This window comes from Pleurodeles waltl, chromosome 10 (genome assembly GCF_031143425.1).
Source record: "Pleurodeles waltl isolate 20211129_DDA chromosome 10, aPleWal1.hap1.20221129, whole genome shotgun sequence".
NCBI lineage: Eukaryota > Metazoa > Chordata > Amphibia > Caudata > Salamandridae > Pleurodeles > Pleurodeles waltl.
The window spans coordinates 1,071,680,257-1,071,706,703 of NC_090449.1; the positions used below are offsets into that span (position 1 = coordinate 1,071,680,257).

The 26,447-nt window shown below is 49.2% G+C and overlaps 1 protein-coding gene across 1 annotated transcript in view; it reads right to left on the reverse strand.

The window, feature by feature from the left end:
* The window catches only part of LOC138262258 (endothelin receptor type B-like), a 76,256-nt gene that overhangs the window by 21,279 nt on the left and 28,530 nt on the right, over positions 1-26,447 (reverse strand). Inside the window, exon 3 of the mRNA XM_069212130.1 lies at positions 801-913. Within this exon, the coding sequence (XP_069068231.1) occupies positions 801-913 (113 nt within the window). The remainder of the gene's footprint in view (positions 1-800; positions 914-26,447) is intronic.

The following is a 26,447-nucleotide window of genomic DNA, read 5'->3' on the forward strand; positions in this document are numbered from 1 at the left end:
ATATTTTACATTTTGGGTTTTAAGCATCGTAAGGCGCCTTTAGGGTTCATGGCGGGGTTGTTTTTAGAAGTTTTCAGTGTTCAGGGATGGATAGTGTGTAGTGGTAGTATGGAATTTTTGGGGTTCTGCGATATATAGTTTTAGGGGAGATGAGAAGTTTTTACGGTTTTGGGATGGGTAGTGTTTAGTGGTAGTAAGGAGTTTTAGGGTTCAGGCATGGGTATCCTTTAGGGGTAGAAAGGGATTTGAAAGACGCACTATGGGTGATATAAAATTAGATTATTGTAAATAAAATTACTAGAAAAAATTTATTTATATTAATGTAACTACAAAACTAAACATAAGTATTGAAAATTAATTTTTAGCATTAAAACATATTATTTTTAAATTAAGTGTGTGTATGTATGTATATATATATGTATATATATATACTGTATATATATTAATTCACTGAAAAAACAAAGGTCAAACTAACATTGTAGTTAGATTAGTTTTTGAGTGACAACATTGACGTTTTGAACTTAAAAAAACACTGACATTTACAAGTTAGAGTTACCTGGGCTGACTATAACCATCATGTTTGTGACAGAGTATTCTCTCTGCTGAGATTTAAATCAGGCCTTTAGTTCTTACTGGTCTATGCAAAGTGGTGACCCCCCAAGGTTAGGTTTGGCATTTATCTCCCTATAGTTGGGATGGTCAATAGAGCAGTATTTGGCCATGCCAGTACCTGGCACCATAGGGTGATGTATACGAGATGGTGCTAAAGCTGGGGAAGGGCACACTGACTTTGTTCGTACCTGTCTATGCTGAGAGCGCACAGGCTGAGGACCGTGATGCCCACTGATGCTTTCTGTATGAATGGAACCAGCTTGCACACCTGCACTCCAAAGGGCCAGTCTTCAGCCAGCAACTGAGGATGAAAAGAGCACAGACCACAGCATTAGAGGCAGTTCTGGAGGGATAACTTGAATACAGTCAGAACAGGAGGAAAAAACATAGGGGCAGTAAGATCTGGAGAGGAAAACTTGATGATATACAGACCCAGAGGGGAAGACGTGATCGTTGGTGACATAGAGGTGAGGCCGTGAAAGAGGGTGGATGTGAAAGGGAGAACTTGAGGGTGTATGGACCTTGAGAGGAGGACACGAGGGTGGACAGACCCTTAGAGAAGAACATGAGGGTGGGTGGACCTTGAAAGGAGAACACGATGGTGGGTAGACTCGGAGGGAACAACACGAGGGAGGGTGGACCAGGAGGGGAGAATTTGAGAGCAGGTTGTGTGGCATCTGTTTTCCAATTGTGATGCATAATGTACGAGAAATTGAGCTTTTAACTAACATAGGACAACTTTGTTCTGTTGTCCATCCTGATGCAACACCGTAGTCTGCCACGTTGCCATCGCTGCTACTATTATTTTCTTGTAATAAAGAATTTCAGGCCTTTCTGTAACAGGACTAAAGCCCTAATCGCGATTTCGGCGGTCATTTCCAAAGACTGCTGAAGCTGCAGTGTGTGTGTGTCTGCGTGTCTCAATGTCGTGAATGAGGAAGGTGAGGGGGTGTTTGTAGTACGTGTCTGGGTGTGTGAGTGATTGTATGTGGATGGGGTGGGGGGGTGAGTGAGTGTTTGTGGATGGGATGAGGGCATGAGTGCGTGTGTGCGGGTGTGAGCGATTGAGTGCGTGAGTGATTGAGTGGATGGAAGGGGTGAGTGCATGCATGCGTGTGCATGTATATTTAAGTGGATGGGGAGTGGGTGAGTGTGTAAGTGGATGGGGAGAGGGAGGGGGGACGAGTGTTTGTGTGAGCAGACAGGTAAGGGGTGCGTGTTTGTGTGAGTGAACGGGGAGGGGGTACATGCTTATGTGAGTGAACGGGGAGAGCCGGTGAGTGCGTGAATGCGGTGCAGGGGGAGGGGGGTGAATGTATGTATGCAGTGCAGGAGGAGGAGTGCATGTATGCATGTTGTGCAGGGGGAAGGGGGTGTGAATGTATGTATGCGGTGCAGGAGGGAGTGAATGTATGTATGCGGTGCAGGGGGAGTGAATGTATGTATGTGGTGCAGGGGGAGTGAATGTATGTATGTGTTGGGTAAGAGGGAGTGAATAGGGGTGTATCACGCAAGTGCTTGGGTGAGTGGGCGTGTTTTTGTGTGGGGGAGTATGTGAGTACATGTGTGTGGGTATGTGGATGAGTGTATCCTGGTGACAGAAATGCTTATTCCTGTTGTCAGGGTGCAAGACCGCCAGCTTTTTCTGGCGCTGCGACCAGCAGAAAAATGCTGGTGGGCTGCTGCCTCATGATACCACTAGCGGTATCATGCCTTCTGCCATGCTGGAGGTACTCACCTTGTTGTGTAGCTATTTTAGCCATGTTCTGAGCACATTGTTTTAGCTAACTAGGCCTGCAGCTATGCACTTTCACCACTCTACATTTTATTCATCATTGCTTTATTTTTCTAGCAATAGCTTCATTGGTGGTGCTGTTTTATTTCTCTCTATCTTGTTGTTCATTTGCCTAGGAAAGCATTGCGTTCTTAGTAGGACATATAGTTCACTTTGTGCTTCTCAAGACTACAGTCATATAGGGTTGCCGACAAACGTGGTATGCTGTGTCTCCTGCATTTATAGTAAACACCACACTCATATGTGGGGACCATTTCTTAGAATGTCAGCTGGTTAATAAGACAACCCTTAGTCCCAGACTTGTTAGAGGGAGATTCCAGCCAGATGACCACGACTGTATGCTGATTGCTGCAAGCTTCGCTACAGCTACCTGCTTAGATGGCGAGCCCTGATCCAGATGGGGACGGTGTCTCTTTAGACCTCAGGCCTCTTTTTCAGGTATGAGGGGTGATGTTCTTCCAGGGGAAAACCCCAAGGGCAGATTAGGCTTAGTATGCTGTGCTCATACTTAGAGTAGGTGAGGGGCTATAGATCCACTCCCGTTTTAGACAACATGGTAGGACTGTTCTTGTGTTTTACCTTTCTAGTCCTATTGTCTTTCATTATCCTCATTATTGCTATGTACCTGCTTTTATCTAAGATGCAGATATTTTAATAAATGCTTATTTATTTAAATATATTATGCGTCTGTTGTTTTTGCCTTAGTGAGATCTTAGTAACTGAGAGAACGGGATGCGATCTGATGTACCACGATTCCCTGAGGAGTCTATCTTACCATGAGCTCGGTAGCCACAATCATCTCGGTCAGAGATGGGGTGCTGCTAGTTAGCCGGAAACCCCGGATTATGCCAACAGGTGTCATCAGGTGTGGAATTATACTCAGTACTCATTACCCAGGCAATCCTACCGCCCAAACTCAGTAGCATCATTACCTTAATGAGAACCTACGCGACAACCTCCAGCCCGGCAGAACGTGGTAATGTGGCGGGGTGGGTGGAAGCTCGGTGGTATGGCTTTGGCCAAACCGCCAATCTCCTAGCTTGGTGGTACTCACCGCCGGCCCGTCGGTGGTGACACTGCCACAGCGGCCCTGGCGGTCTTCGGGCCGCTACAGTCGTAATGAGGGCCTAAGAGTTTCCCAGCTTCACTGGATGAAATTTACTTTTCCAAGGACAATACAACTGTCTCAGAATGGATAACACACTATGGGCCACATGTAGGTAGCTTTTTGCACATCCAAACAGCGAATTCCTGGTTACTGAATCGCAAAACGGGTGTGCGACTCGCAATTAGGAAGGGGTGTTCCCTTCCTAATTGCGACTCGCAGTGCAATGTAGGATTGTTTTGTGACCGCGAACGCGGTCGCAAAACAATTGCAGTTAGCACCCATTTCAAATGGGTGGTAACCCATTCGCAAAAGTATAGGGGTCCCCATGGGACCCCTTCCCCGTTGTGAATGTCACTGAAAACATTTTTTCAGAGCAGGTAGTGGTCTTACGGACCACTGCCTGCTCTGGAAAAATGAAACGAAAACGTTTCATTTTTTGTTTTTGTAATGCATCTCGTTTTCCTTTAAGGAAAACAGGTTGCATTCCAAAAAAAAAAAAAAAAAAAAAACTGCTTTACTGAAAAGCAGTCACAGACATGGTGGTCTGCTGTCCGCAGCAGGCCACCATCCCTGTGAGGGCCGCGAGTCTCAAGGGGGTCGCAAATTGCGACCCACCTCATGATTATTCATGAGGTGGGCATTTGCGACCCCCTTGCGAATCGCAGATGGTGTCAGGGACACCATCCTACATTCGGATTTGTGACTCGCAAATTGCGAGTTGCTCTGACTCGCAATTTGCGGGTTGCAAATCTGAACATGCCTACATGTGGCCCTATGTAACATTTCATATGCTGAGAACAGATGTTGTGAACACTAGAACTCCATGTATTAGAACAGTGAGAAAACCCTTGAATGTATTCTAGTGCAAACTGTTGATCTTTGCTTGATTCCTATTGGTCATGAGCATGTGAGCCATGTACTAGTGTAGTAGATGTGCGAAGCCTTTGTCTGAAGCCCTATAAAAGAGGTGTGATTTCTCTATGCTAGGAGGAGACCCTTACTCCGCTCTTAGAAGATTAACCATTGCTGGGTTTTCAGTAGAACTTTACTGAGTCCTTGGTGTATTATTTGAGATTTGTATGCTCATTGATTTAACTCTGATGGCTCAATCTGTGCATTTCTGTATGTTGACAAATTGAGTAACCTTTAAAAATGAGCCCTTGCCCTGTGGTCCTTTAAACAGAAATGCTTCCAGTATATACCCCTTGCAAGATTTAACTAAAGGAGCACCAACGCTGGATAGGGGCTACGCCGCTCCTGGTCCTGCCATTGGCGGGTCTAGGAGGGTAACATTGATACAGGTCTGCGCGCTGACAGAAGCCCCAAGGAGAAGGATGTGAGGCAGGGAAGGGTGCGAGGGATGAAGACACACTGTTTAACTGATTTTGACCAGATACTATACTTTCACTATAGTTGGGAGTTGTTGCAAATGGTAGCAGAAGATACAATAGTATTTTGTAACTTTCCAGCCGTGAACTTGCTGTTAGAGGAGGCATTTAAAAGAAGTGCTCACCATCAGTAAGTGGTGGATGTAACAGAGGGAATCACTTGAAGCAAAGAATCCATGGACTGATGAAGCATTGCTGCTGCCCATGCTCCCTCAGCCTGGGCAGTGGCGTAACAAAACTGGAGCCCCCCCCCCCCCTGCTAAGGACGCGGAGGGCTGCGGGGGCCTTTGTTATGCCACTGACCCTGGGACTGCCTCTGGGCTGCTGTCCTATGGAACAGAACACCTCACAGAATAGTAGGCCAAAGGCAGTCACAAAGACTGCTAAATAAATGTTAGTTTGATGGGAGGGAATATCTCCCGCAAAGGAGAGGACCCGAGGAGGAGGTCTCCAGGAGCACAAGAGCACAGACCTCCTGATGGTGGCCAGTAGAACCTTGTCCTTGAATTGAGGCTACCTATGGCTTGGGGGACAAGAGTCCATGCATGAGTCACCGGGGCCTACAAGGAGGAACAGCTCCTCGGCCGAGGAACGGGGAAGGGGTTTGATGGCTGAAAGACAACCTTACCAGGATCTAAAAAAATGGGAACACACATAATGGAAAAGGCAGAAAGCTTCCTTGCAAACTCCTAAGATAAGATGGCCAGGCACCAGGACCTGGAGTTCTTCAGAAATATTTTAGCTAGGCCGGCTGCTTTAAAAGTGGGACAGGTGCTTCCCATCAGTGCCATGCCCTACGGCCAAACCCAAACAGGGCCATGTATATGTGGGCATTGGAAATACGCAGACTGTCTTCATCTGGAAACATCAGCAGTAGGATGACTCTTGGGTGGCCTGCAACTTCCTGATCTTGCAGAAAGGTGACACCCAGTGCTTATTTTGTAAAAAAAAAAAGTAAGTGCCAAGTCCTTTCTCAGGAGGCCACTGTAGCCTGCACCACCCATTGCCTGGCCGAGAGCTGCCAGTGAGAGCACCAACACAACTACTAACTAGTGCACACCAAAATCTGTGGCAATTTAGACTATGCCAGGCCATCCAAAGCTATAGCGATGGCACGAGCGGCAGTAATTATTGCTTTTTAATGTATATTGACTTATTAAACACAATTATTGTTCTCATCTCAAAATTAAGCAGACAGTGCCACCATGTGGTGGATTCTCACTAGAGCTGGTGCTCACAATTAAGTGCCGGTGCCAAGCCCAGGACACCACCTGCTCAAATTAAGCACTGGTTATACCAAAGGGATTAATAATAATGATACTTGAAGCATAGAGAGAAGGGCAGTTTGCAACCAGTTAGGCATTCGCACATTTAAGAGAGGCCTAAGGCGATCATGGTAGCAGCCTACTGGCTTAAACCTACTGCTTCGGCAAAGAAAGCCCTCCATTCTGAGTGGTGTGGTAACTCTGGTGCAGTAAATTTACACCTGCAAACACCAATCCACCGGGATCAGACTCCGCAGACAGTATCACCCCTGAAGATTTTAGAGTGTGAACTAAAGATTACACCGTAGCAGAACTTGCCTCACTGATGCAAAGCTGCACACTGCACAAGACTATCTGAAACCATGTAGCATGAGCAAATTCCATGAGAGGTCCAAGGCCTCTTTGTTTTGTTTTGTTTATTAATTATTTCCAGTCATTGAGATGTTGAGCTTCGGAGAAGTCACGCGATCAGCAGTGACAACACTTTACATATACACATTGATGTTGTCTATTAAAAAATGAATCTGAAATAATTTTACTATTTTCAAACAGAAAGTTAAGTGTAAATTAATTCAGGCGATGGTATTTTATATGACTGCATGTGCTGCTCACCTGACTTGACAAACAGAACATTTTGGAGAGCATCACCAGCTCAGGGACTGTAATTTACTAATTGGCAAAATGAACAGGTCTTGGAGCCCGATGGAGTTTTCTCCTTGGGCTACAGCATTTCAAGGAGACACATGGGATGGCCAAATTGTGTGGTCTATTGCACATTGCTTTACTTCACTATGTACTCCTAACCAAATTAGGAGAACAGACATACGTGCCAACATTTTAGAAGAGGAAGGTGGGATATTTAAAAAATAAATCAGGGACACGTATTTTCCCCATTGACTTGTATTGAAGCAGAAGCAATTTTAGGCAGGAGACAGCTAAAATAAAGCTATTTGTGGCTTAAAAATTCAGAGTCTCCCGTCTGAAACAGATCTGTAGGTATGTATGCACATAACCCAAAGGGGGAGAAAGAGGGACAGAGAGAAAACTCTCAACACCACGTCCTCCCTAAAGAAATCAACCAACACAAAGGGTGTGGTGGACCACACCATTTGTGATTTTTGGCATGTATGCAGAGACATAACTCAGTTCAGGATCCATGTGATACAAAAAATTCACATGAGTATGATTATTATAAAATAATCTTGCTTCATATTTATTAACCATATAAGATATGTAAACAGAGGCCATGACAAACTGACACGCCTTGAATAACTAGTGGCAACCCTGTCAGGGCAATGGGTGTATTATTGAAGTTTAGTGTTTAAAGACATATCAGAACCAAACCACAACCATGGTTCGGCTCTTCCCAAAGCAGTCCATGCCCTCACCTGCCTCCTACAAATGCGCATGTCCAGTTAGCCCCGCCCTTGGCGGCTGCAAGCAAGACATGCGCACATTGAGGTAACTCCACCTACACGTGTGTCAGAGCTGGGGTGGAGCTAGAGACACAACTCTCAGTCTCCGATGGCGCGCTGAGTTCCCTAGCCCAGCCAATCCGGATACCAGGCTCATACTCTGTGTTACAATACTGAGTATGAGACGAATATCGGGAATGGCTGGAATGGGACTCAACAGGCCAGGTAGCGTCAGGCGGGAGTAAGGACAATGTGACCAATCACCTTGAAGTTTTTTGTGAATACCTCAGAGTGATTGCCCATTTGCCATAGCACGAGCTAGTAATCCTATGACAGGACCGAAGGCTTTGGATGATGCCTCTCTTTCTTTACTACTGGAAAACACAGCATCCAATCAAAAATTAGCAAACATAATAACTACATTTCCCATGAGTCTCTGACAATTGATACATCACCAGCCTAGGGTTTCACCCACCTCCCCTTTTATATTACCTCCTCTGCAGTGCTCTGCACTATGATGGCCCAATTTGGCAATGACAGTGATTGTTTTGGGGAGTATTTTGACATGTATTATGAACATCAAGTGGAGGAAAAGTTGGTAGAGGCACTAGAAAACCATGTGCAAGACTCCATGAACTGGGCCTTCATTAGGGTGCTCCGCCCATTCACTCAGCCTCTAATGCACTATTGTAGGAGAGAATTGGGTGCTGGACTTTCGAGGCACGCCCCCAACTAGAGGTTTAGTCTACGGACCCTGGTCCTTCTTGAAAAGGGGCGACTGGCTGGCCTCATGCTGAGGCTTTGAAGCAGATAACCAGCTTGGTTCTTCTAGACCATAATTATGGGCCTAAGGTGATGCTGGGCCCTTCAGGGCTCATTTGCGACAGAGCAGGATACAGAGGACTCCTCCTCCTAATCATCCTCTTTGGAACACTCCCAAGGTGAATCCCAACCTTCTTCAAAGCGGAAACGTAAATCCCATCATTCCAGTGAAAGCCCTGCTGGTCTCCACTCCAAAAATCTGCTCTTCAATCCGGATGACATCATTCACCCTTGCTCCACAGAGTGGGTTCCCTGTCCGTAGGTAGCTGATTACGTCCAGACCCGCTTGTGCAAGGGATTTGAAAGGGAGGATCGTAACACCATGTGCTCTAGATCCTAACAAGGCAAAATTCTTGAAAGAATTTGCCAAAGATCCCAAGAAAGGGTTTGACCGCACCTGGTTCGGTTGCCAGGATAAGCTTCTGGAGCTCTCAGGTCCACTCACAAAGATCTTGGAGTTAACTGTTCAGGCCAAGGTCACAAACGCCCTAGTTGATCCTGATGCCCTGTTAGAATGGTCCCAATACGCATTGTGTCTCCTTGACAATGCCAGTTGCGCCATTTCTGATGAAAGACGCAAATAATTTTTTATGCACATCAATCATAAGTTTGCCGAATTAGCAACTGCCAAAGCCGTTCCCATAGCAAATGGTTTGCTGTTCTGCAGTATTTCTCTGAATATGCAAATATTTTCCACATTCTCAGCATTAGATAAGGCCCAGTTGTTGATCAGCAAAGGCTTTAAATAGTGGCCTTTATGCACGGGCTGGGTGCTTCAGGGGCCTGGCGCCGGGCCGTGGTTTCACTCAGGCCTCTCACAAAGGAAGAGGAACTTCTGTCTACTCAAGTTCCAACAATGTCTACCCCTCTCGCTCTCGAGGAGTCAGCGGTCGCTCCAATAGAGGTGGCTAGTGTAGAGAAAACACACCATTGTATTCCGCATATACAGGTAGGAATCATTCCATGTTCCAAAATAACTTTGGCGGGCAGACTCAGAGTTTTCCTGCACAATTGGAGAAAGATTACTGAGTATTCTTGAGTGCTGGAGACAGTGCAGGGCTTCAAGCTGTAATTATATGCGACCCCCTCTCAGGAGGTTCTCCCGCCCCCTCTCCGTTTTTCCCAGCCAGAGAGTCTTTTTATAGACATCGAGATCCAGGGAATGCTTCCGAAAGAGGCAATAATTCCCACTTTACCTCATCCCAACAGCTTTGCCAGCACTATTTTCCTGGTACAGAAAAAAAGGTGGGGGTTTCTGCCTAGTTCTCAATTTCAGACACTTCAATTCTTTGGTGGTCAATCACCATTTCAAGATGGAGGACATCAATCTTCTGCAGACCTCTTGCAGGAAAGAGTTTCAACAAGGCCAACACATCCATTGCACCGAGCTCTAACACACCCTCAACTGCTCCATAGACACAGCCACCTACCCAGAGGACTGGATGCACGCCAAGATCTGCCCGCTCTTGAAGAAACCCACAGCCGCACCCCAGGACCTCAAGAGTTGCTGCCCAACTCTCTGCTGCTGTTACCAGCCAAAGTCATCTAAATGGCCATCAATTGCTGAGCTCTGTAAGCATATCGAGGACAACAACATCCTGGACACCTCCCAATCAGGCTTCAGGAGCAATCACAGCACAGAGACCACCCTCCTCGCTGCCACAATCACATCAGCAGCCCTCATCCTACTGGACTATTGGCCGCCTTCAACACAGACTCACTCCTCACCCTCTGCCCCAGGCTCCACGCAGCCGCATCCACGGAAAAGCCCTATAATGGATACCCTCCTTCCTGTCTGGCAAAACTCAGAGTCAGACTCCCGCCTTACCTGTCAGAACCTACGGAGATCAGCTGCGGAGTTCCACAGGGCTCCTCCCTGAGCCCCACACTCTTCAACATCTACATGGCCCTGCTAGCATCCATCATCAGGGACCATGGGCTGAACATCATCGCCTATGCCAACATCACCCAGCATCTCACTAATTGAAAACCCCATTACGGACGGAAATAATTTCCACAATGGGATAGAAGCCTCGCTGCCTGGATGAAGGACTGCTGGGAACATCCAGATCAGCCTGGGACGACTCCTGATGGCCATCAATCCTCGGCACCACCCCCCCTCAACAAATCACATACGCTTCATCCTTGGCTCATCGCTCACCATGACCTGGCAAGTCAACTCAGTCACATCCTCCTGCTTTCACACACTCCGACTTCTCCGGAAGATCTACAAATGGATCCCGAAGGACTGGTGCAAAACCGTAACCAATGCCATGGTTACCAGCAGACTCAACTATGGCAATGCTCTCTATGCCGGTACCACCCAGAAGACCCTGAAGAAACTACAGCACATCCAAAATGCCTCTTCCAGACTCATCTATCTCCAATCACCTAAGAGCCCTCCACTGGCTTCCCATCGAGAAAAGAATTAACTTCAGGCTCCTTGTCCACTCTGATAAGGCCCTCCACGACCTAGGACATGCCTACCTCAACCATTGCATCACCTTCTACTGCCTCACCAGACCTCTCCGCTCTGCTCAACAAGCACTAGCCACCGTACCCCACATACAGAAGATCTTGATGGGTGGAAGATCCTTCACCTACCTCATGGCAAAGAGCTGGAACACCCTGCACCTCAGGCAGTCACCATTGCTACCTCAATTCAGGAAGGACCTTAAAACCTGGCTCTTCGACTGAAGCTCAGAGGACAAACCCCCTTAACGCCATGAGACCCTTATGGGTGAGTAGTTTCACTTTATGAACCCTGATTTTATTTGATTTGAAAGGGATTGGATGGTGTCCTTGATCTGAAGGATGCCTATCTCACAGTTCAATTTTTTTTTCCACAATGGAGATTTCATCATTTTTCTTGGTGTCAACAGTGGTACGAATTTACCACCCTCCCATTTGGTCTCTCCTCTGTCCCTTGGTGTTTTACCAAGCTCCTTTAGCCGGTAGTGCAATATCTCAGGGCGAGGGGAGCGTGGTTAATCACCTATCTAGACAACCTTCTCATCATGGCTGAACAAGGCAAGACTGTCCTTCTCCATCTCTCTTGGGCAATCCATCTCCTCCAGGACTTGGGCTTCATCATCAACAGCGAGAAGTATCTCCTTCCTCCGTCACAGAATCCGGAGTTCTTGGGGCTCCAGGTGGATTCCATTTTGACTCAACTCAAACTTCATCTTCCAAAGATGAACTCCATCAAGATATAGTTGAGGAAAGCCCTTGTTCCTCATACTATATCATTGAGGATTTTAGCCTGATTGGTGGGCCTTCTAGCATCATCCATTCAGACTATCTCTCCGGGTCCCCTCCATTATTGGGCTCTACAACAACTCAAAATCTTGCATCTCCAGAGACGGTTGTCCTATTCGTAACACATTATCTTGTCAGATGATGCCAGGACGGAACTTTCCTGGTGGCTAGATCATATGAATGCCTGGAACAGCAAGGCCACATTTGCCTCTGTTCCAGAAGTGATCACAGAGTTGGATGCCAGCAGGTGGGGCTGTGGAGCGCAATGTGAATCAGTTAAAACAGGGGACCAATGGTCTCTGGCAGAGCTTCACCTTCATATCAACTTCCTCGAGCTTCTGGCTGGAGTTTTTCAGCGTGAACTCTCACTCCTCACAGGGTGAAATGCTGCATCCTCCTTCGGATAGACAATATTTCAACAATGTGGAGGATACGCGCTCACGTCTCCTCGTAGAAATAGCCAAGGATTTTTGGCATTACTGCCTAGAAAATCAAATAGCAGTGACGGCAGAATACATTCTTGGTGGAACGACTATCATGACAGACTGGAATTCCAAGTTTCTTTGCGACCCCAAAAACAGGAGACTTCACCCTTGCATTTTCCATGCCCTGGATTGTTTATGGGGACCCTGCGGGGTGGATCTTTTTGCATCATGCCTGAATACTCATCTTCCGATCTTTTACAGTTGGAGACAGGACCCCCTAGCGGCCGTTTGGATGCCTTTTTCCAGTCATGAACAAGGAAAGTAATGTATGCGTTTCTCCCTTTTTAAATGATTCAGGGCCAAATGTATGAAAAATGCCTTTTGCGATTCGGAAATAGTGATTTTTAAGAAATCGCTATTTCTGAATCGCAAAATGCAATGTGTCATATTTACGAATCGGTAATAGCGATTTCTTAAAAATCGCAAATGCTATTACCGAATCGCAAATTGCGATACAGCCCCCATTTGCATATATGGGCCTGTCGGCCCATATTTGCGAATATTTTGCATGTCCCAAATTGCGAATTCCTAACTGGAATTCGCAATTTTGGGAAATGGAAAGTCCAGGGTGCTGGGGGCCTAAGGCCCCCTCTGCTGCACCCCAAAACATTTTTTAACAACATGTAAGGTGCACACATGCCAAAAGGGCATGTGTGCTTTACATGTACATTTTAAAAATGCATTTTAAATTCATTTTTTAATTTTGCACATGGTTACCACCAGGTTCAACCTGGTGGTAAATAGCGATTCCTAAATGCCCAAATCGCATTTAGGAACGGCTTCATACATGTGCCAAGAAATCGCAAATAAGGAATCCTTATTTGCGATTTCTTATTTAGAGAGTCGCAATTTGCGACTCTCTAAACAGGGTCGCACTATTAAGGAATCGCTATATTAGCGATTACTTAAAATTGCATTCAGAATGCCTTTGATACATTCTGAAAGGGCTTTTTGCATTCGCAAACGGGCATTCGCACCGTTTGCGAATGTAAAAAGCTTTGATACATCTGGCCCTCAGAGAGTAGAGAGTTATCTCTCTGGTGCGTCGTAAAACTGCAGAGGTGGTTCTGGTGACCCCTTCTTGGAAGGCGTAGTAATGGTTTCTGGACATTTCAAGACCTTCTTTCGGATCCTATAGGTCTCCCTCATTCATTGGTGCTCAAGGAACAGATGCCGCTCATGGAGAATTTCAGGAGACAGTGGCAAGAGCCTGGCATTTTGGAGCATGATATTTTCTTCTTATCCCAGTCTTGGGCCCCTAGTACTCACAAGAGTTATGCAGCAGCAGGGCAACAACTGGTTCATTGTTGTGGTGAACTGGGCGCAGATCCCTTGGGGGCAAGTGTGCAGATGATTGTCAATTTCTTGTTACAATTGGCCGCTCAAGGTTTAGCCTATAGGACAGTCAAAAATGTTCATTCAGCTATCTTGATGGGACATCCTCATTTAGAGGGTAAACCTTTGGGGGAACATCTGTTAGTATGTAAACTCCTGAGGGTATCTGGATGGTTTCCCCCTGCCACCCGAAGTAGATGGTCTTGTGGGATGTTGATGTGGTTCTTCAGTTTTTACGAGCATGGCCAGCGAATGAGGATCTCACAAGGAAACAATTGTTGGCTAACTCTCCTTCCATGTCTTATTTCCTGTAGATGAGTTTCTGATGTGAGGGCTCTGTATATAGCAGGTAGAGTATTTACCCCCTCGGGGTTCTCCTTCCGTAAATTCAAGTATATTAAGACTAATTAATGTTGTGCAAGTTATCCAACTTTTCCTGACAGAGATTGGATTGTGAGTGATAAAATGTTTTAAAGTTTATGAAGATTGTACCTGCGAATTTCACAGAGATGAATTAGGACAATTACTTATCTCTCTCCAACAGTCTTTTCAGCAAAATTGGCCTGTTGGGTCAAGTGGTTGTTGGCTGAAGCGGAAATCGACGTGCCCAGTTTTGGAGTGAATCCAGTTCAAGGCACCATGGCTTCTAAAGGTTTTTCTGCAGGCTCTCGGCTGGAAGACAATATGGAAGCAGCTGACTGGTCATCTGATACCACTTTTAAAATGTTTTATCACAAACCAATTGTGAATGTGGCTTCAATCGTGGCAGCACAGATTTGAACTAGCAGAATCCAAAGCATCCGGTCCTGTCATGGAATAATAAATCTCTAGCTAACGCATCAAGAATTTTCAATTCTAATTAAGGACACAGTGGTGAATATTTTCCCACCCTGAGGAGTCTAGATTATGTATGTCATAATGATTATTGTTGGTGATGTATACGGTGCTTGCAATCAGTCTGATATTGTTCTGATTCATTTACCTACTGTATGTTATTGGTGTCTCTGATGGAGATGAGATTTTACGACAGTTTTTTCTTGTTGACAGGCACGGAGAAGAAAACGGCATGAAGGATGTCTGGGCGCAGGCCGTTAAGGGTTCTGGTGTGATGACCAGAAGCTGAGGATCAGTTTTCCTGGAGACCGAGTTTGAGTTCTTCAGTTGATTGATGGTTACAGTTAGTTCCTGTTTTCCATGTTGGAGACAGATTGTTCAGGCACTATTGAAGCTGTTATGACTTTGCAAAGAAAGAGGAAGGACTGAGGTCACATGAGGTTGTACATGGTCAGATGGGTCATGATTGGTGGAACAGTCCGGACGATGGGAAATGTAGCTGTTGCTTTTTTTATAAAGATTTTTATTTATTTATTTAAGGCAAAAGAAACAATAAAAACATATTATAACAACAAGTGATACCAATACAAATACCGACAACCCGACACCATCTTTGGGATGTAACACCTGTCACATCCGACTTGATCGTCTTTCCAGTCTTTATGCTTTTGAAAACCTCAGTGGCTTCCATGTGACTGGGACAGGGATTAGGGTCTAGGCATGCTCCGATCTCCAGAGCGCCGGATCTGGCGACCTCCCTATCACAGTGCCCAATAAAGTCCGGCTTCGTCATCATCCTGTCTCCAGTGGGCTTGGTCCTTCCCTCGTTACAAAGCAGGGACTGCATCTAGATGCGCCACTTCCCACCAGCCACAGGGCCTCTCCAAATAGTTTTGGGGAAATCTATTCTCATAGGTTAATCAAATGTTCAGTAGACTGTCCCAATTCCCCCATACTCTGTTGTACTTGTCTGGGCACCCCCTCACTTCGTATACAAGTTTTTCACATCTTGCACACCAGTCCATTCCTCGTCTCCATTTGGTGAGGGACGGAGCTTTTACGGCCTTCCACTCTGACATGATGTCTCTCTTTGCCACCAAGCAAGCCACTCCCAGGAAGGTTCGGTTCGCTCTGTTGAGCCCTATCTCGCCCATGGCCCCCAACAAAACTGGAATCGGAGATAACTCTATCTTGGCCTGTAGGACCTCGGAGATCTCCCCCAGGACCGACCCCCAGTATGACTCTATAATTGGGCAGGTCCAAATCATGTGGAAGAAGTCGGCTCCTGGTTGAGAGCAACGGGGGCACTCGTCTGTGGGGCAGAGATTGGCTTGGTGGAGCCTTTTAGGGGTAAGGTAAGTTGAGTGCAAGTAGAGGGTTTGTAGCAGCTGAAATCGTGTAGATATGGCCAGGTTCCGGGGGGCTATTAATGCTTCTCTCCAATCTAGGTCTTCTATGGGGCCCACTCAACCCTCCCATTTCTGGCGTAGCTTCTCAAGGGGGGGAGTTGCATTTGCAAGGATAGTTCGGTAAATCTGGGAGACCCCTCCTTTGTTTAGGTGTCCCATCATGACCTTCGCCTCGAGTGGGCTGTGATCTGGGATGCTATCCCCGGGGTGTAGGTGTACTAGCAAGGCATGCCTAAGTTGCAGGTATTTATGAAATTGGGTCTTGTTTAAAGAGTGCGATTTCTGAAGCTCCTCGAAGGACCGGATTTGTGAGTCCCCCCAAATGTCACCCAGAGTGGATATTCCTATAGTGTCCCATTTCTGGAATCCCTCTAGCATAGAAACTTCCTTCAACCATCTCCCCTGCCAAAGAGGTGTCCGTTGAGTTAGTCGAGGCCACCACCCCGTGGCCTTCTGTGCCGCTCGCCACCCCATCAATACCAGCCTAGTAACCTCAGGGGTGGTCTGTGGATCGCTCCTCCGTATAGAGCGTCGAAAACCCCTCCATATCCTAGCATCTGGAGCTTTAGTCTATATGCAGGGTCCGTCCAGCCTCCCGACAGCCAGTCGTTGATCACCTGTAGGCGCATGGCCAGGTAGTAGAAATAAATGTTGGACATTCCCATACCTCCTTCACTTACGTCTCTTTGACATGTAGTAAGGGATAGCTTAGATCGGGAGCCGTGCCATAGAAAAAGGCGTGCATTCGACTCAATGTCGTTAATCCATTTCCGGGGGATTGGATATGGGAAGTTTTGCAACTGGTATAGGAAGCTGGGGAGTATCATCATTTTGTATAGTGCAATTCTACCCAGTGTGTTGAGTGGTAAGTCCCGCCAGCGCTGGAGGTCTTTTTTAGTTTTCCTAAGAAGTGGTGTGATGTTAAGTTCCCATGTCAGTTCGGGCAGCAGAGTTATGTGGACTCCTAGATACTTGAAACTGTTACGACGGATTGGGATGCTCTCCTGCCAGTCTATGCAGTCTCTCGAGGGGTGTAGGGGGATCAACAGGGATTTACTGGGATTCAGAGTTAGACCCGAGGCTTGCAAGAAGAGGTCCAGGAGTTCTAAGACACGAGGGCCACTCGCTGCTGGGTTGGAAAGGTAAATGAGTATGTCATCTGCGTACAATGCGACTCGGTCTTCTGGGCTTGTGGGCCATGCCCAGCCCGTTATCAGCGAGTCCTCTCTCAACATCTTGGCCAGTGGCTCAATCGCAAGGGCGAAGAGCAGCGGTGACACGGACATCCCTGGCGGGTTCCGTGACAGATAGGGAATGAATCAGAGGCCACCCGTTTACCTGATCACGGGCGGTTGGGTTGGAGTAAAGCAATTTTACAAGGCCTCGAAATTTGGGTCCAAATCCGTTCCTTCTTAAGACTTGTTCTAGATATGACCAGTCCACTGTATCGAAGGCTTTTTCAAAGTCTATTAGGAGTAAAGCGAGAGGGGATCCAGCCAGGGCGCCGCGCTGAGTCAGTGCGACTTGTAGTCTCCTAATGCAATGTCTGGTGCTGCGGGAGGGCATAAAGCCACATTGATCCGGGTGCACCAATGTGGGGAGCACCGCTTTCAGTCTTGTAGCAAGTAAAGTTGATAGTACCTTAATCTCTGCATTCAGCAGGGAGATTGGTCTATAGGCGGAGAGATCACGTGAGGGTGGCTGGGTCTTTGGGATCACCACTATTGTGGCCTAGTCTATCCCATCGGGGAAGCGGACGATCTTCTCTGCCTCGTTAAACATATTAAGTAGGTGGGGGCCTAAGAGGTCCCCGCATCTTTTGTAGAGCTCAGCCGGGAACCCGTCCGGTCCGGGTGTTTTACCTGACGTCAGACCTGCGATAGCTGTCATGATTTCGGCCAATTTTATGGCTTCATCCAGGAGCATCTTAGTTGTATGTGGGATGCTAGGGAGAGTGATGTCGTTCAGGAGAGGGGACTCCCTTTCAATTAGTGGGCGTGACGCACCACGTATAGATGAGCGTAATAGGACGCAAAGCTCCTCGCTATACCACTAGGGGTTCTCGCGACCAAGCCTGCCTCGTCCACGACCTCGGGGACAACTCTGTTGGCCAGTGGGCTCGTGGCCAACCAATGAAGGAGTTTGCCGATTTATCACCCCACCCATACACACGAGCCGCCGAAGCCCTCCAAGCATGTTTTGCGGCCTCGAGTACCAATTGCTTTATTTCCTCCCTGATTGCCGTTAGGCGTCTCAGAACTGAGGCTGATGTGGCAGTGGTCGTAGAGCGTTCCAGCGCGAGGGCTCTGGCCTCGAGGGCTGTCACCTGTCGGTCCCGGGCCCTCTCACTGGCGCGAACGCGATGCTTCGCGTAGCCTCTAAGTGTGGCTTTGCACGCTGCCCAGATCGTGCCCGGGGACTGAACGGACCCCAGGTTGTGATCGAAATATTGGGTAAGGTGGTCCCTTATTTCACAGGTGTAATCATCGTCCTGTAGATACCATGCATTCATGCACCACGTGGGGCGCTGATTGGGGGTTACGCTCCCCAGTCGGATGCGGATTGGGGAGTGGTCTGAGACTCCTCGAGCCAATATCTCAGCACCGGTGACTCTAGAGATGTCCAGGGCAGGCATAAACACCAGATCAATTCTTGCTTGAGAGTGGTGTGCCGCCGAAGTGTGGGTGTACTGTCGTGCCCTGGGGTGCCATGTCCTCCATACCTCACACAGTCCCAACTTTATCATCCACCTGCTCAGGATGGATGATCTCCCTGATCGGGTCGAGGAGACAGGTCCGGTTACGTCTATATTGGGGTCCAAGACTGAATTAAAGTCTCCCCCTATGAGTGTGAGCCCCTGTGGGAGGGCAATGAGCGTCCGGTGTAGATTTGATAGAAAGGCCTCGAAGGCTGGGGGAGCGTATGCACACACAAAATTAACCGTTGAACCGTGTAATGTACCGGTCACCGTTACGAATCTGCCCTGTGGGTCCGATGTAGTGGAGGTAATTACTATTGGCAGTGAGCGGTGGAAAAGGTGGACACCCCCCTGGAACTCCTTGTGAATCCTGCGTGAAAAACCTTGTCAAAACCTGCACGAGCCAGGATGGGGCACTTGGTGCCAAGTAGGTGGGTCTCCTGTAGAAGGACCACTGTGGAGGAGGCCATTAACATTCCAGGATAAGATCTGTGTCAGTGGGGGGTCCACTTGCACCATATCTGTGTAATGGGAAATTAGGGACTCAACTTGGGACCCAGAGACGGACATATTGAGTGAGAGGAATCTATACAATAGGTGTCGGTGCTGTTTCGGTGACTTATCCTAACCACTACACTAAGCCCTAATGTGAGCTTTAAACAACCCAACTTCCCCCCTCCACACACTTCTACCCTTGAAGCATCTGTCGCCCTAAAGCCCAACCGGGGCAATACAGCCATGTAGACTGCCTCTGAGTGGAGTGGTGGACCCCTCCTGCATGTCGGATCAATTGCAATTAACTTAGTGGGAGACCCTCACCCTTGGTAAAGTCACTGGGGCGCACAGCAGAGTGGTAACCCCCGTGCATCCCTGTTCCATCAGCGTGGAGTGGTACCTGGCGCTGCCGGAGGGTCCCAACAAGCCGGAGTCCAGCGCGCGCGGGATCCCCATCAACCAAGGTCGGGGGACTGGCTCAAGCGATCATCTATCTTCTCCTCTCCCGCGGTCCGATCTCCCAGGTTGTCGGTCGGGCCCCCCTCCGGTGGAGGATCTTGGGTCACGCAGGCACCCTTCTGTTCGGCTGCTGGGACTTCTGAGTCTGACACGCCTGGATCTGGTACGCTTCCGGCCCCTCCTCGCGTCCGCATGGATACTCGGGCGCGTCCCTTTGGGGTCCTTGGGCGGACCGGTCGGGCCTTTGCGACTTCTCAGGCCCTCTTCCGTTAGCCAGTCCCATGCCTCCTCAGGCGATTCGAAGAAATGCGCTTTATCAGCCAGGATCACCTTCAGGCGAGCCGGGAAGAGGAGCATATATGAGAGTTGCATAGCTCTCAGCTTCTGCTTCACTTGTTCATATGATCGACGTTTAGCTTGGACTTCACGTGAGTAGTCTGGGAAAATCAAGATTTTCTGACTGTCCCAGAGGAGGTTGGGGGAGCATCTAGCTTCTCTGAGGATGGCATCACGGTCTTTAAAGTTGAAGAAGCGTGCAATCAGGGGATGCCGGGGGCCCCCCGGCGGAAGCCTTGGGGCCAGGGCCCTGTGCGCTCGCTCTATCGCGAACCATGGCGAAAGAGAGTTCTCTGGCATCCAGGATTTAATCCATTTTTCCAGGAATTCGGTGGTCTTGCCATCTTCAGCTCCTTCTGGCATGCCAACGACGCGCAGGTTGTTGCGCCTGGAGCGATTCTCCGCATCCTCAGCTCTGCGATGGAGTTCTCCGGTCCGCGTTTGCAGGTTGGCTACCTTGGATCTTAGATCGGCCAGGTCATCCTCGGTTTGCGAAACACGGGTCTCCACCTCTGTGATTCGGCCCACCGCGTTTCTGAGGTCTTGTCTCACGAGGCCCATCTCTTCTCTCACCTCTCCAATTTTGGATTCCACTGGACGTTGTGAGGTTTGGATTGCAAGCAGGATAGTGTTGACCCCTTCTGCGGCTTGATCGGTGGGTGGGGTGTCGCCTCCGGATCGTGGAGCCGCCGGCGTAGTGAACTGGTCAATTTTCTGCTGGGATGGATGTGTTTGCTTGGGGGCTCTGTCCTTCCCCATTGTGTCAGTGTTGCAGAGTAAGCACAGTTACGCCCCCGTTAAGGTGGGGCCCGGTCGCGGTTAAGATCTCGTGTCCCTTCTGTCCGAGGCAGCTCTGAGTCCAGCTGACCACCCCCGAGGCGGAGTCCAGTCCGACGGGGGTCTATTGGTTGGGCAATATTTCCGGGAGGGGCTTCAGGGCCTCCAGTCAGTCCACGAGTGGACTGGAGTCTGCTGCGTTGTCACAAGGCGACCTCAGGACCAAGATGGCCGGCGGGGGGCCTTTCTCTACTCCGGTTGCAAGCCAGGGGGGTTGGTGAACCGTTGGACCCCATAGGTACCTCAGTCTCTCTCCCGACGTCCCCGCTATTGTCCCTGCGTCTTTCGTGGGTACCGCCTCCAGGCCAGTTTGGCGTAATTGGTGCTTCGGTGGGCACAAGTCATTGGGCAACGCCCGGACCCCGGTCGCCTAGGTCTCCCGCGACTCCCCACTCCTTTCCGTTGGCCTCGCTTGAATCAGGGTCGGGCAGAGTCCCTCATATTTCTAAGCCAGCTTGAAACTCTCCTTCGCTCCTTACTTTCTTATCCATGTATACCGGCAGCTCTGCATATTCACCCGCTGCGACGACGTGGGTCCGGCCCGGGCGCTCCAAATTTCAAGCGCCGGTCCGGGAGCTCCTCCGGGGTGGGCAGGTACCTCTCCTCTCCTCTCAGCCGGCGCCCGGTCGAGCCCGCAGCACCGCCTGGCAGGATCTTTTTTGAAACCCCGAGGGCTCCAGCCCCAGGGGTGCGATCTCTTTGATTTTTTCTTCTTTTCTTCGCTTCGCCTGACCTGGCCACGGCCTCCCCGCACCGCTCTCCAGGCCCCGGGGCCCCGGCCGTCTTCAGGCAGGCCGGCCACGGAGTTCCGCGGCACCGGCCCCGCCCCTCCTTCGCTTGGCCGCGAACAGCCGCGGCTCCCCCAGGCAAGCCGAGGGGGAAAGCACCTCTCTCCGCAACCCTTGCGCCCCCGGGAGATCCGGCCCAGAGGCGTCCGTCCGCGACTCACGCCCCAGCCCGGGGCGTCCGGCGCTCCTCCTCCGGGGCGTGGCCCAGCGCTTGGGGTCGCTCCTCTTCTGGCACTGCTACAGCCTCCCGGAGTCCCGGACTCGGACCCACGGGAGCCGGGAGGTACTCAGGCAGTCCCCGCATCACGGCCAAGGATTCCAGGGATCGATTATAGTGGCAGGTTCCGGACGGATGACGGAGGGGTCCTGAGCACTCTTAGAGTGCGACCGCCATCTTGACGTTCGTGGCCACTCACAGCTGTTGCTTTTGTTAATGTTTGATTGGCTGCTGCATGATTGGCTGCTGCATGATTGGCTGCTGTGTTTTCCAGTTGTGAAAAAGGAGAAACATAATCCTTGCCTCTGTGTCCTTAATAGAATTGAAAATTCATGACCCGTTAGCCAGAACATTTTTTATTCTTCTGGAGGATGTAGAAATCGTCGAGCATTGAAACTCCAGCCCCGTCAGACTGTGGGAATCAGGACTGCTCTCTCTTCCGTAAACGTAAGCACGTTTATCTAAAACCTTGGGAAGCACTAAAACCAACAGGTAAACACAGTTGAAAACACACCCTGACTCTCCTCTTGCACTGTGAGCCACGGTGGGGCTGAGGTCCGAAAACATCGAAGGTTGCTCACTTTCTGAACAGAAAAATATTGATTGACTGAGCTACCATTGAATGAGATTTTGAGAAGGGTGATTTTAAAGTGCAAATTAAAGTGTGGGAGGAGATTTCTGTAGAGTGATAGAACTTCAGTCACTTCCCCTGTTTAGAAAATGTGTAGTACTACCTATAAAACTGTATACTGTTTTAGTTAACAGAATGAATACCTCTCTCTGCCCATAGGGCCTCTGTTCAGTCTGCTATCAGTGGAGACTCTGGTGTGATTGGTCACACACACAGAGATGTGCACTTCGGTACCAGGGTTGGTGGGCCAGTAGTTTATGCTTTCTTTCTAGTCCTTCTCCTTTTTAAATATTTTTGTGTGTGTGTTTTCTTTTTATCCATTTTATTTCTATATATAATAAAGCTATTAATCATCGTACCAGCTTGCATAGGCCAGAACTATTGACTTTGCCAATGCAGTTTTTTTTTCTCACTGTATAAAACAACAATTATAGTTCAAGACCTGGTTGCGAGAGATTAAATGCATGTCACAAATCAAAATGATAGCTAGTGATTATGCAGCTGGTAGATGCAAACTGTGATGCTAGTGAAACAACTGCTGATAACATAGCATCATAAGGAAAAGTATACAACTTGAACTCAATGCTGCTTCTTTCCTGCCGGTTATAGATGCCCACCAACCAAAGGAACAAAATGTGATAAATAAACACAGTGCACTCCACCCCAATAACTTTGCTGGCCCTGTTTAGGGTGGACTGCGTAAATACTTTTTTTCCCTATCCATCACTCTCAGGAAAAGACTGGTGGTAAGGGACTGAATTTTTTTTTGGGGAAAACAGAAAACTTCAGAAAAGTTTGACGGCCGGCTGTCATGGTTGATGGGTATTGTCCATCAAACTTTAACTACACCGACAGGAACGAACATGATGGCGGTCCCTGTCAATGTAGAGAGTTATCCTCAAGGTCCTAATATCCACATTTAATAAAGGTATTTTCTGTAATTACTCTAGTCCTATTTGTTCTTATGTAGTTTTGATGTTAACAAAGTTAATAGGCACTCTTCATAAGGTATTTCCTACTTTCTTTTAATGTGTGGTTACAAATCTTGCATAATATTGAAGACCTTCCATAGATTTTCATTGGGAGCCCATCCAAGACCAGTGTGTAACTATTCCAAGCTCATGGTTTCATTAGTATCCCACTGCAGACCAGGCAAGGACATTTTTGTGCCAAACTTAGCTGATAGCCCACCTTGTGCACTTTAGTGGTCAGCGCGATCATGATACAGATGAGGTCCCCCAGGGTGTGGCTGCCTGTGAGTGTGGTGAGCCGAATGCACAGACTTGAACATACACTCACAGCCTACCCCGTACATATTGATGGGCATCATATATAAGACGACCAGCAGGGCCTCTCTCTCTCTCTCTCTCTCTCTCTCTCTCTCTCTCTCTCTCTCTCTCTCTCTCTCTCTCTCTCTCTCTCTCTCTCTCTCTCTCTCTCTCTCTCTCTCTCTCTCTCTCTCTCTCTCTCTCTCTCTCTCTCTCTCTCTCTCTCTCTCTCTCTCTCTCTCTCTCTCTCTCTCTCTCTCTCTCTCTCTCTCTCTCTCTCTCTCTCTCTCTCTCTCTCTCTCTCTCTCTCTCTCTCTCTCTCTTTCTCTCTCTCTTCTCTCCTCTCTCTCCCCGTCAAGCAGGGGCTGAGAAAAATGGAAGGGTCTCAAAATGCTTTTTCACCATTCATTTTTCCATAGGGATTTTGAACAGCAATAGCACAGACACCACTCAATGGTGGGCCAGGTCCTGGGGGCATTCCCATAATCCCCACTGCCCAGGGGCAACCACCTCCTCCAGGGCTTATATATAATACAATTTAGGTATGAGGGCTGCCCATCCCCCGCAGTCCTGGTGACCACCACCTCACTGGGGCTTAAATAAAATTAAATGCGAGGGACCGTGCAACACCCCCCACCGCCCAGGGGACCACCACCAAAAAAAAGCAATTTCATGTGGGGGTGCGCAGCCCCCCCCTGCTGCTCCGGGGACCACCACCTCCCAGGGGCGTTAAAAAAATATGATGCGAGGGCCGCGCAGCACCCCCCGCAGCTTCGGGGACCACCACCTTCCCGGGGCTATAATAAAAAAGTAAAGGGGGTCAGTTTCAGACTCCTGCAGCCCTAGGGACCACCACCTCCCCGGGGCTATGCTCATTGGAGGGGGGGCCATGCGCCTCCCCCCCCCCCAAGGACCCAATGATGATGAGGGCCGGCTTCTGCTATGTCCTGGGATGACCATACTGGGACATAGCTGTTTGCTGTTGCTTGGTGGGAGCTGACAGCAAACAAAGTCCGCATTCTGACAGTGAAGGCAAATATGCGTGCAGGGAAGACAGATGAAAACATTGCTCCCACAAGCAGGGAGCTGCTATTTAAAGAAGTTCCTTTCTTGTGGGAGCAATGTTGTCTGCCACAGGAGCCTTGAGGCTCCCCCTGCAGTCCTGTCACTCTCTCTTTCTCTTTAATCCCATAATATGATGGAAGAGAGAGAGAGATTAAGAGAGAGTTATTGCAATGGTCTCTCCATGCAATGACTTATCCAAAAAAATAAAATAATAAATCAGCTGTGGCATAATGGTTAAGGTCACAGACCTTCACACTGAAAGTTGAGGGCTCTAGTCCAGGTTTGTATGTAGTTATTTCCCTACTTTAAATATTTTCTACTTCAAAAATGTAAGGTTCATAATAAAAGCTGATCTCACTCTTTTTAATTGACAAATACTTTTGTCTTTTCAATATGTCCAGAAAAATCTCATTCTAAGTATTTCATTCAGCAAAGCCCAAAACACTATGGGGGTCATTCTGACCCCGGCGGTCTCAGACCGCCGGGGCCAGGGTCGGCGGGAGCACCGCCGACAGACCGGCGGTGCCCCGCAGGGCATTCTGACCGCGGCGCTTTGGCCGCGGTCAGTGCAGGAAAACCGGCGGTCTCCCGACGGTTTTCCGCTGCCCGTCAGAATCCTCCAAGGCGGCGCAGCATGCTGCGCCGCCTTGGGGATTCTGACACCCCCCTACCGCCATCCTGTTCCTGGTGGTTCGCCCGCCAGGAACAGGATGGCGGTAGGGGGTGTCGCGGGGCCCCTGGGGGCCCCTGCAGTGCCCATGCCAATGGCATGGGCACTGCAGGGGCCCCCGTAAGAGGGCCCCGCTTGTATTTCACTGTCTGCATAGCAGACAGTGAAATACGCGACGGGTGCAGTAGCACCCGTCGCACCTTCCCACTCCGCCGGCTCGATTACGAGCCGGCTTCATGGTGGGAAGGTCGTTTTCCCCTGGGCTGGCGGGCGGCCTTTTGAAGGCCGCCCGCCAGCCCAGGGGAAAACTCAAAATACCCGCCCCGGTCTTCCGACCGCGGTACGGTATTTTGGCGGCTCCCGCCGGGCGCGCGGTGACCGCGCCCGGCGGGAGTCAGAATGACCCCCTATCTCTCTCCCTCTCACTCTTTCTCTCTCTCAATTTCTCTTTTTCAATCTTTCTCCCACTCACACACCTACTCAACCCTTACGCACCCACTCAAAGACCAATTCACGCACCCACTCACGTTACCCACTCAGACCCTTGTGCACCCACTCACAGACCCCCACTCAGACACTCATACACCTACTCACAGACCCATTCACGCACACACCCACTTACAGACCTGCTGAAACCCTCACCCACCCACACAGACACTGACACACCTACTAAGACACTAATGCATCCACTTTCACGCCCAGACAGCCACTCTCACACCCACTCTCGCCTCCAGCTACACCCTCTCACACCTATTCTCACAACCAGAGAGACAGGCCCTGGACAACTCCCGCCGCGCACGGCCATAGGGCTGAGCACAGTGTGGGGTTGAGAGGTTAGGGTAGTTTACCACAGGGTCTGGCCGCAGGGCAGGCCCTGGAGCCTATCAACACCCCCCAGGGCTTGGGGGTCCCATATGACCTCCTTTCTGTTAATAAAGATTTGCCCCGGGGTGGTGGTCCACAGGGTAGCCGTGGGAGGCGCAAGGCCTTTGCTCATAAATAGGTGTAGCCCCGGGGGTGGTGGTCCCCCAGGGCATGGGGGCACATGTACACCCTTCTCCAAATAAAGTGTATTCCCTGCATTAATTAAATTGATCGCCCCGGGAGGTGGTGGTCCCTGGGGCTGAGGGGCAGGCCATAGGCCCTCCCCCAACGTTTTTTAAAGCATTTTTACCCCAAGGGGTGGCGGTCCCCGAGGCTTATTAGATCCCAAAGAGGGGGCCCGTGTGCCCCCCTCCTCCATGATGTCCCCATGAC